Consider the following 12,245-nt stretch of genomic DNA (forward strand, 5'->3'; position numbering starts at 1 on the left):
TTTGATACCGACCGAAATAACAACAACTATGATACCATAAGAAGAAACTATAAATACATAGTAAACTTGCGGGTACAACCATGCGTAAATCTCTTAGGGCGAGTGTTGGCTCTGAAAAGAGCCGGTTGGGTCTCGACGTTTCGAACGGTATACTCTGCTCGTCTTCAGCATACTTCTGCTCGCCTACATTCTCCTGAATACGAGCAAAGTATACCGTTCGAAACGTCAACACCAAAACGGCTCTTTTCAGAGCCAACACTCACCCTAGAAGAGATTTACGCATGGTTGTACCCGCAACTTTACTATTTATTAATAGTTTTTTTTTCTTCTTTCCACACTAAGCGTCAAACATTACTAACTATGATACCATCGTCGTTTTCTGGAATCCAGATTAATGCCATCTTGATGAACACTTTTGGTTATTATTCAACATAATTGTTAGCATGAAAACTTACTTGGTAACGAGTAATGAAGAGCTGTTGATAATAATATAAAACATTGCGAGAAACGGCTCCCTAGTTTTTTAGAAAAAGGTTATTTCTCACTCAAATAAAAATACTTCAGGCCTGAAGCCTTTTGCATCTGAAAACACACAGAGTTATGAAACGGCTCCCTAGTTTTTTAGAAAAAGGTAATTTCTCACTCAAATAAAATTACTTCAGGCCTGAAGCCTTTGCATCTAAAAACACACAGAGTTATGAAACGGCTCCCTAGTTTTTTAGAAAAAGGTTATTTCTCACTCAAATAAAAATACTTCAGGCCTGAAGCCTTTGCATCTAAAAACACACAGAGTTATGAAACGGCTCCCTAGTTTTTTTAGAAAAAGGTTATTTCTCACTCAAATAAAAATACTTCAGGCCTGAAGCCTTTGCATCTAAAAACACACAGAGTTATAAAACGGCTCCCTAGTTTTTTAGAAAAAGGTTATTTCTCACTCAAATAAAAATACTTCAGGCCTGAAGCCTTTGCATCTAAAAACACACAGAGTTATGAAACGGCTCCCTAGTTTTTTAGAAAAAGGTTATTTCTCACTCAAATAAAATTACTTCAGACCTGAAGCCTTTGCATCTAAAAACACACAGAGTTATGAAACGGCTCCCTAGTTTTTTAGAAAAAGGTTATTTCTCAACTCAAATAAAAACACTTCAGGCCTGAAGTCTTTGCATCTAAAAACACACAGAGTTATGCAACAAGGGTGTTTTTCTGTCATTATTTGTTTGCATCTTCGATGACAAATTGATCCCGAATGTTCACAGTTTTGTTATTTTATGCTTATGTTGGCAAACACCCATAAGCCACTTGTCAAACTTGTGCAGCGCCTGTAAGTGTTACGTCACATACAAAAACGTATTGAACCTGTTATGCTATTGCATTTATAACGACGATTTTGATGGGCAAATTAAACTCCATCACTCAAAGCCGATGTACCGTACAGACTTGGCGATTCCTATCTTGTTTTTAACATCCCCATTAATCAGACCTCATAGACCAGAAATATTACACCATAAGTGCCATAAGTAGACTGTAGATCTGATAAGAGGCCCATTAATAAAGTCGGCTTCGTTGAAACTTTTGGTGGGGACATTATTTTGAAGTTGAACTAATTTCTGGCTTGTATCTTTCTAGAAATCAACTGAATTAATAGCTTGAAATTTCTTCCTTGATTAAAACAGGATTTACCAACCAAACTTCCACGTGATTTTCAGGATAAGCAAACAACAGCCGAATGCCAGCAAAAGGCAATATGCAACAAATTGAAATTTGGTTGGTAATTCTGTTTTTTTATCAAGGAAAAAAATTTCATGCTAAGCAAATTGTTGTGCCTAGCAGCTCTGTAAAATTGGTCCCTGCTCCTTGGTTTACCTCTCTTTGATTGCTGATTGTTGATTGATGACGTCAATGCTTTGGCTCACCAGTGTCATGTCCAACTTTACTGGTAGTACATTTAGATGTTTGAAACAATTAAATGTGATTAATTGGCTCTCAATCTTTGTCACCGCTTAAGACCTTCCAAAAGGTCAGACTGTTATGAATGTATATGCCTGCCTAGACTTGACTCAAGTCCCAGTCCCGTGTTTTTTTTTTTTTTTTTTTTCTAATGCAAGTCACCAGACGCACAAGGCCTGAAGGCCACTCAAGGTGTGGGCTACACTTTGTTGCCACCTACCCCTATGGCTCAAACAGGGTTATCCCTTTCGCAGTCTATACGGATGTAGGCTTGGGTATCATCTTTGTCTTTGCCAGACAACTATTGCTTTGTGATGCATCTCGGCAATCTCCAAACTGTTCTCCGCACCACATAAGCCCTGTTCATATTTAGCACATAAGCCCTGTTCATATTTAGCACATAAGCCCTGTTCATATTTAGCACATAAGCCCTGTTCATATTTAGCAAAGGTACCTTGCTAAATTGTAGCACGTGTAATTTTACAATTTTTGTACTTTGTGTGAAAGGACATCAATTTTTTTAGATCCTTGTAAAATCTTGAGACAAACTCTCAATAGCATTTTATGAGCAACTTGTTGAAAAAGGTCCTTTCACATGACATCAATTTTTACAAATTTGTCACCCATGCTCAGATTTAGCAAGGTCTATCAAACTGCTCTTGTGTAAAATTGGCAAACGCGCCTGCTATAATAATTGATTGTTTGCTAGTTGGCGCGATATGCTTTCAAGGGACATCTTTAAAGGCAGTGGACACTATTGGTAATTGTCAAAGACTAGCCTTCACAGTTGGTGTATCTCAACATATTCATAAAATAACAAACCTGTAAAAATTTGAGCTCAATCGGTCATCAAAGTTGCGAGATAATAATGAAAGAAGAAAACACCCTTGTCACACGATGGTTTATTTCGAGACCTCAAGTTCTAAACTTGAGGTCTCGAAATCAAATTCGTGGAAAACTATTTCTTTCTCCAAAACTATGGCACTTCAGAGGGAGCCGTTTCTCACAATGTTTTATACCATCAACCTCTCCCCATTACTCATCACCAAGAAAGGTTTTATGATGATAATTATTTTGAGTAATTACCAATATAGTGTCCACTGCCTTTAAACGAGAACAGGACTTGAATCAAGTCCAATGCCTGCATGAAGGTAGGGCCATAGATAGGTTTTGTCAACATAAAGCTGATCAATAAATAGGCAACACCATAGAGAACGATACGATACAAGTCGCGAGTAAAGTTTCAGTTTAAAGACACTGGACACCTATGTATTTGTCAAAGACCAGTGTTCTCACTTGGTGTATCCCAATAAATATGCATTAAACTTAAGGAACATGTGTGAAAATGTTTATTCAATTGGTCATCGAAGTTGCAAGAGAATAATGAAAAAAAAAAAAAACATTGTTACACAAATTTGTGCGCTTCCAGATGCCTACAAAATATTAAACGACTTCAGGCGAGAAGCGGGTTAATAATTGGGTGAGAATTTACCTCCTTATCAAAAACAGAGGGAGCTGTTTCTCACAATGGGTTAAATAGCTCTCCATTGCTCGTTTACAAAAGAAGCTTGTAATTATTTGAAGTAATTACTTATACATGTAGTTTCCAGTGCCTTCAAGACAGTGTGTAATCGCTGAGAATAACAGTGACACAGAATGGTCACGGTGTTGCCATAAATTGAAATATTCACATGTGAGTTTTAGGTTAAATATGCAATTTAAACGGGCGAACGGTTCCACAAACACAACAAGGTATACCTTGCCTGTTTTGATGCATGTCTTATAATAAACGTACCTATTTTAACGACGTCTTGCAACACCATCGAAGTATTTGGCCATTAGTCTTCTTACAAATTCATTGTCTAAACCCTCCTGGTGGTAAACATCTTCGTCGAAATTCCTTTTAAGTCTGTGAATAAATTTAGACAATCCATTGGATTGTATTAGTTCATGGTAAGGTTTATTCCAGGCATAATACATGTACATGCAACAGCAGCAGCACAGCAACAGCAACAGCAACAGCAACAGCAACAACAACAGCAACAGCAACAGCAGCAGCAACAGCAGCAGCAGCAGCAGCAGCAGCAGCAGCAGCAACAGCAACAGCAACAGCAACAGCAACATCAACAGCAACAGCAACAGCAACAGCAACAGCAACAGCAACAGCAACAGCAACAGCAACAGCAACAGCAACAGCAACAGCAACATCAACAGCAACAGCAACAGCAACATCAGCATCAGCAGCAGCAGCAGCAGCAGCAGCAGCAGCAGCAGCAGCAGCAGCAGCAGCAACAACAGCAGCAGCAGCAGCAGCAGCAGCAGCAGCAGCAGCAGCAGCAGCAGCAACAGCAACAGCAACAGCAACAGCAACAGCAACAGCAACAGCAACAGCAACAGCAACAGCAACAGCAACAGCAACAGCAACAGCAACAGCAACAGCAACAGCAACAGCAACAGCAACATCAACATCAACAGCAACAGCAACAACAGCAACAGCAACAGCAACAGCAACAGCAACAACAGCAACAGCAACAGCAACAGCAACAGCAACAGCAACAGCAACAGCAACAGCAAAAGCAACAGCAACAGCAACAGCAACAACAACAACTCAGACAACGACAACAACAACAACAACAACAACAACAACAACAACAACAACAACAACAACAGCGACACCGACATTACATTAACCCGATCATTAGGAACCACTCCCTCCGTGGATCAACAATCAGTTTCCATACAAGTCTAGTTCCTGGACTTACCCGTCTCTTTTACCCACAGATGCCATCCTGTCGTCCAGATAGCTTTGCAATACTCTCTGCCTCTGTCTAGCTTGAGCGTCGTTGTACGTTGCTTGGAAGAAGTCATTGTCCCCTAATCTTTTCTCCCTACAAGAGTAAAACAGAAAGCAAAACGGTTTATTTTCAACACTTCTTTCAAAATCGCTTCGTATACAATGCCCAAATCGTCAAAAATTCAAAAATATTCAAAAATCTACATTATTTTAATTTCATTCAACCACATCCACTTCTTAATCCTGGTAACATATTTATTTTGTATCATTCGTTTCTTTAAACTGTTCTGCCAACTAGACTACCGAGGTTGCCCGGCAGCTAGAGGCAGCTAGAGGACTCGGGAAAGTACTGAGTATACAGTGCTAACACACATCGGTGTATGGGTAAAAACAAAAATTAATATTCTTTATCCCTGATGCAAATTTAACATCTATTATATCGTTGCGGTACCCGCTGCAAAAACATAGGATTTGAACTGCCTCTAGCTGCCGGGCAACCTCGGTAGTCTAGTTGGTAAGACACTGCTGTAGAATTGCAAGGGTCGTGGGTTCGAATCCCACCCGAGTAACATGCCTGTGATATTTTTTTCACAGGACTCGGGAAAGTACTGAGTATACAGTGCTAACACACATCGGTGTATGGGTAAAAACAAAAATTAATATTCTTTATCCCTAACTTAGGACCAGTCCTATCTCTTAGCATTGCTTTGGAATAGTCCTAAGTTAGGACTACCTTTGTGAAATCAACCCCTGGCCTGTTACAAATTGACACCATGGGTCTTGTCACATACAAATACCGAACTGGGAAACAAAATTAACATCACAGGGTGTTAACAATAACACCAATGTAATTGTTTTTAAAGGCAATTGACACTATTGGTAATCACTGTTAGCGTAAAAACTTACTTGTTAATGATCAGTGGAGAGTTGTGCATATTATAAAACATTACGAGAAACGGCTCCCTCTGAAGTATAGTCTTCAAAAAAGAAGTGATTTTCCACTCAAATATTTGAATTTGATCTCGAGACCTCAGAATTTGAATTTTGAGGTCTCGAAATCAAGCACTATAAGGGCACACAACTTCGTGTGACAAGGGTATTTTTTTTCTTCCATCTCGCAACTTCGACGACCAATTGAACTCAAATTTTCACAGGTTTGCTATTTTGTGCATCTGTTGAAATACACCAAGTGAGAAGACTTATCTTTGACAATTACCGAAGGTGTCCATGTGTGTTTCAAAAAGAATGTGTGTTATTTTATAAACACCTATGGTGTCAATTTTACGTTCCCGTTTTTGAAGTGTGTTATTATATAACCAACCCGAATTCATTGGTTCATATTCAATATAAAAACTTGATTCCACTATGATTGCTACGATTATCCGTAGACACCGCAGGGAATTGAAGTTAAATTAAATCGTCGCCTTTACCTCAAAGTATTAGTTTAAAAATCCCATTTGACCGCGTATTGAGATATCAGCACCCATAAGCCCACATCGCGGTTGTAGTCGTGAATATAGATCGATTATTATGCTAAAAATAATTACAAACCGGCACTAATAACTTCCATCATACAGTCGTCGTTAGCAGTTTTTTATTTCAGTATATAAAACAGAAACCGGGGAAAGGTCTTCGGATTTTGTTCTTCTTGTGAGTTGTTCCGAAACGCTTCATGATAATTATTGTATGAATAATTATCAGGACCCAATTTCATTGAGCTGCTCAGCAAAAAAAATTGCTTAGCATGAAATTTCTTCCTTGATAAAAACAGGATTAATAACAAAATTTCAACGTGATTTTCAGGATGAGCAAACAACAGCTGGATACAGTAACAAGGAGTATGCAACAAATTGAAATTTGGTTGGTAATCTTGTTTTCACCAAAGAAGACATTTTATGCTTAGCAAATATTTGTGCTTAGCAGCTCTATGAATATGGGCCCTTATGTAGAGCTAGACTGCTATGGGTTTGTACCGAGTATGCACGGAAGACTGTTTTATGCATATTTCATTTGAGATTATAAGGGGCAGCATTAAAGGCATTGGACACTATTGGTAATTGTCAAAGACTATATCCTTCGCAGTTGGTGTATCTCAACTTATGCATAAAATAACTAACCTGTGAAAATTTAAGCTTAATCGGTCATCGAAGTTGCGAGATAATAAAGAAAGGAAAAAACACCATTGTCACACGAAGTTGTGTGCGTTTATATGGTTGATTTCGAGACCTCAAGTTCTAAATCTGAGGTCTCGAAATCAAATTCGTGAAAAAAATTACTTCTTAAAAACTATGGCACTTCAGAGGGAGCTGTTTCTCACAATGTTTAATACCATCAACCTCTCCCCATTACTCGTCACCAAGAAAGGTTTTATGCTAATAGTTATTTTGAGTAATTACCAATAGTGTCCACTGCCTTTAAAGGCATTGGACACGTCTGGTAATTGTCAAAGAAATGTTTGACTCAATTGTACATTGAAGTTGCAGGAGAATACAGAAATAAAAACCACCCTTGTTGTACATTAATGTGCGTGCTTTCAGATGCATATTAAAAGCTTAAGGCCTAAAGTTATCAATATATCAAATATCTTAGTGAGACATTTCTCTTTCTCAAAACTATGTTACTTCAGAGGGAGCCGTTTCTCACAATCTTTTATACTATCAAGAGCTCCCCATTGCTTGTTAACAAGTAAGGTTTTATGCTAAAAATTATTTTGAGAATTTACCAATGGTGTCCACTGCCTTTAAGTGGTTGTAGTTGAGGTTTAGGATGAAGCGTAGTAATGTATATTTTATTCATTTGCTTTTGCGGGCATTTGCGAACCTCTGCGGTCCAAGGTTTCGTTGTTTCAAAATGTAACCCTTTGAGAACAAGAAATATTTTATTCATTTGTTGTTTTCAATTTTGTTATTCGAAAAAAGGATTTTATGGGATTGGGGTAGAGGTGAAAGTGATAGAGACATTGATCGTGATGTATTATCAAACACATGTATATGATTGAAGGCATTGCATGCATGGTGAGGTATTATATTATTTGGTTTGCGGTAACATATACTTGCAAGGTAGAGTTTATTCTTTATTTAACTGTTTTGCTATCTACTACCGCGGAGTAGATTTATCGGCTTTTTCGGGTGACTTATTTCAGAGGCACATGAAGGGGAAAAAATGGAAAATGCTGGCTTAATATAATGTTGTATTAGTCAGGAGAATACAACGCACAAACATACACCTTGTATTTTAAATTAGATTCATATTCATACATATTTGGTTTGCGGTAACACCATGTGTCTACCTTCCAATACTATCTATACAAGATTATTTAAAAATAAAAGGCTCATAAAAAAGAAATTATAGTTAACAAGGTGAGCGGCATATTTAATATGGTATCCTGACAACATCTATATGGAACTACAGCAGAACCTGACCATTTTTGAATGTAGGTCGTCTGCTAGGTTTTCTGTGCTGTTTTAAATGTGATTTTTTTTCAGGAACAAGGACTAAAAATTAGCATTGCTTTCCATCATTTTCGGAGTCAGCACCATAATCTTGGTAAATTAGGTATACGTTGCCAACTGTTACTAAAAAATGCCGCTCTGATTTCATTTTTTTTTTTTATCTGGTCTTAAATCCCATGTCATTGTTTCATTGTTATAGGGTGCGTTCGATAAGCTTCACTGTGTCGACCCCGCGGTGCTCACTCGAGTGGAGTCCCTGGCAAGAGCTAATCGAACGATCACTCACCCTCTCGTGGTGACGTCATGCACCTGGGGTCAACCCCAAGTGACCTACTTCACAAGCAGGGCACTTGGGCTGACCCGGGTGAGCCCCTGGAATCACGTCAAAGCTATTCGAACGCACCCGGAAGCTAATCAAACGCACCCATTGTTATCAACTGACTTGGAAGTACACAGTCAATTGATTACGTAGTTCTTTTCTTTCATTTAACGCATTCCTTTATAAGTACCCAACTCTCAGAGTATCTTCAATTTATAAAGAATACTTGCAGTTCGCTGAGGCGTTAAAGGGTCTTATGTGGCGAAGAGATGGACTGGCAGCGCTTGACTTGAATCATTCCTGCACAAGAAGCGACAGTGACAAGGCATGTTTGGAGTCCTGCGTTCTAGCTGTTATTTTGGTTAGATTTTTTTAGTTTACCTACGGTATATGTTCGCACAACAAAACTAATGACAGGTCCATGCCACAGCCCGACGACACCCGCTGGCGTCATTCCATTGAAGTTCCACTGTTATATCCATTTTGATGTCTCCCAAAATCTACCGAAAACCCTTTTCCTTTAAATGTTACGATGATGATGATGTAAATCATAACATATGTCTTTCATCTATGTTGCTCTATTGAAAATTCTTCATAAGATGTAACTTCACACATCTTAAAGACTATTGTATTGTATTGTATTGTATTGTATCTGCCATAACCACATTTTCTCAAAAATTATGATTTTTCTCATAATTGTCACCGTAATTTATTTTCCCTTTTCCTGTCAAATGTTAAAATGTATTATGATGTTGATGCCAAAACAATTTCTTTCATCTCCATTGTTCTTGCTTTCCCCCCAAAAGTGCAAATTCTTCAAAAGATGTAACTTCACACACCTTCAAATTACTTATAGTAAACTTGACAAAAAAAACTGGTAACATTATCGGTTTTTAATCAAATTGAGAGGCGAAGCAGTCGAAACCGATACTCTAAATAAAATTTGCTGCTCGAACGAAAAACAATTGTTAAGATGTTTGGACGGATGGCTTGGCAAACATATTTGAGCCGCTTCGTTAGTCTCGTAAAGCGCACCATAGGATGTGAAAGGAATGAGCTTTTTTTTGTATATAGTCTCCGTACAATGAAAATATGTGACTTCAATCTGGAGCGGAATCAACGGCTTGAGCGGAGGCTAGTGCCGCGTAATCCAATTGCGAGGGAACTCGTACTAATTATAGCGGGAATTACGAGAGTCCGGCGTGGGGGAATCTGGAGTAATTCCCGGGCGGAATGAACCGGACCGAGAGGGTGGTTAGAGTCAGAGCCGGACCATCAATCCCAACGGAGTTGAGAAATCAACTAGAGAAAAGTTTTTTTTTCCCTGGCATGTTAAAGTGCCTCGATGATAAAAACTAAAACATCTGTTTCTGTAAGCCACGTTTCCAGGAAACAAATGTTTGCTCTTGATGTTGTTTTTTTTCTTTTGATGATATTAACAGATTTATTGTCCAAAATTGATTTTGTTTAACTTGATTTGTATATTTTTGGATCGAGTCGTGTCTGAAGTAAATATTATTTATACATTGTCAAAACAGGATCATCTGGCATAATGTGAATGTAATGCTTGTTTGTCAATGTGCTAATGTTATTTACAGATTTCATTTCCAAAATTGGTTTTATTTCAAATCATAATTATTTTCAGTTACTTTTTGATAATTTGGATTAAGACATGTCTGAGCTAAATTTACTGTAAAATTGTCAAAGGCATATCATCTGGCACAAAGGAAATAAGTTAACCTTGCTGCAGCCGATTTCTCGAAGCGTTACGATTAATCCTGTCTCGAGTTAGGACGAGTAACCAGTTCTTACTTAGGATGGGTTCAATTTGTCCTCTAGGATTTGGGACGAGTTAAAACTCGTCCCAAATCCTAGGATTAATTCTAAGTTAGGAAGAGTTTGGTGAAATCGAAGGCGCTTGGCCCCTTAGATGTAGTTATGTTATTAGCAGAATTCTTTACCAACATTGTATTTATTTAAATTCTATTTTTATTTGCTTTTTGATATTATTTTTTAGATCGAGACATGTCTGAGCTGAGTGTCATTCAAACATTGTCAAAATAGTAACATCTGGCATGAAGGTAATGTATTAACTTTGCTTGTTTTGTCAACGCTGGGCCCACTAGATGTAGGCTTATACTGATGTAATTAACAAGTTTCTTTTCCAAAATTTGTTTTTGTTTTGTTGTAATACTTTTACTACTTAATTTTTGATATTTGTTTGATCAAACCATGTTTGAGCTGAACATTGTCATTAATGTAACGTTTGGCATACATTGAAGAAGTGCATTAAGCTTGTTGACCTATGTCGAGCCCCTTGTGTACTAAACAAACAAATTTAAATATTGTGAATAATATTTTTATTTTATTTTTTGGACTGACACATGTCTGAGTTAAATATAAATATATACATTGTCCGAAAAAACAAAAAACAAAAAAACATCTGGCACAAATAAAGTGTATTTACTTTGCTCAATCAACTTTGTTGTTTAGCCCCTTGTGTAGTGAACACACATAACCACTGACCCGTACAAAAAGGGCTGTAGACAATGATATCAGACATTCCCCTCCAAGCCTCGATTTGGGTTATATTGATTATAACGGGAGATGAGAAGTCTACACCACGCTACTTAAAAAAGTAACAAGATTGCTTTCCGCTGTTACAAACACGTATGTGAATGTCGATGCACAAGGTAGACATTCACTGTAGAAACCTACGAGAATGTCCAATATCCAATAGCGATGTAAAGGTATAGTATATTCACTGCACAAACCTATGGGAATGTCCAATGTTTAAAAAAGCAACATCGATATTCGCTGTACAAACATACGTTAATGTCCAATATCACATTCACTGTACAAACCTAAGGGAATGTCCAATATCTTATAACATTCGCTGTACAGATGTGGATGTCCAATATCCAATATCAAACTAACTTACCGTTGTTCGTCTGTGCAGTGTGTGAGACCAACCAATAGGAGAACAGAGCCACATACGGCCAACAACGTAAGCTGCGTCATTTTGAATCTAATAGAGAAGAACAAAAAGGTGAAAAAGACAAACATTGTGTTAGTTTGGACATGATTATAACCAGTTTGATGTAAAGCGTCAATTAAAACCTCAACGAAACTTAGGGTACTAAGTTAAAGATGAACGACACGAGATAAATAGGTTTCCTTGTCTTCTCAAGAATTAGCAAAAATTATCGATGCAACGGAATAAAACTAAAATAGAAACTTTCTCGCGGCGATTTTGATAAGCACACTCAAGTGAGACTTTCAATTCGCGAGTTCCTCCGAGACAAAATGTTTAGACGAGTTATTAATAGTTCCTTTAAGATTAATGATTTTCACAAGCAGGCTCAAAAGGAAAGTTCAACTCGGGAGCACATTTAAGGCAACTCGGTATAGTTATAAGGTGAATGGTTTTGATAAGGCCACTCAAAGGGAACTTATAACCTGCGAGTTACTCTGCGGCAAATCTTTAGACAAGTTAGACCAGTTAGTTCCTTTAAAGGTGAATTTTGAGACCATAGTAGTTCGTTTCTCCAGTGAGAATCTTGCGATCAAATGATTTTTTATTATTTTTTTTTTCGTTGTTTTTTTCTGAGGCTTTCAACCTTCGTGTTCCTCCTTGGTGAATCTTAAGACCAGTTTATAGACCAGTTAGTTCCTTAAAGGTAAATCTTGACAAAAAATTAGTTCGTTTCTCCAGTGAGAATCTAGCGACCAA

At 37.7% G+C, this 12,245-nt stretch overlaps 1 protein-coding gene across 2 annotated transcripts in view; it reads right to left on the reverse strand.

The window, feature by feature from the left end:
- LOC139953930 (uncharacterized) overlaps positions 1–12,245 on the reverse strand; it is a 49,253-nt gene that overhangs the window by 12,652 nt on the left and 24,356 nt on the right. Inside the window, exons 2-4 of one of the 2 annotated variants that reach the window (XM_071953538.1) lie at positions 11,454–11,542; positions 4,710–4,835; positions 3,743–3,856 (exon numbers count right to left, since the gene is read on the reverse strand). In XM_071953538.1, coding sequence (XP_071809639.1) covers positions 3,748–3,856; positions 4,710–4,835; positions 11,454–11,533 — 315 coding nt within the window. In that variant the 5' untranslated portion in view covers positions 11,534–11,542 and the 3' untranslated portion in view covers positions 3,743–3,747. The remainder of the gene's footprint in view (positions 1–3,742; positions 3,857–4,709; positions 4,836–11,453; positions 11,543–12,245) is intronic. The other variant, XM_071953537.1, reaches the window with a different exon arrangement.

Source organism: Asterias amurensis, chromosome 22, assembly GCF_032118995.1.
Source record: "Asterias amurensis chromosome 22, ASM3211899v1".
NCBI classification, from domain to species: domain Eukaryota; kingdom Metazoa; phylum Echinodermata; class Asteroidea; order Forcipulatida; family Asteriidae; genus Asterias; species Asterias amurensis.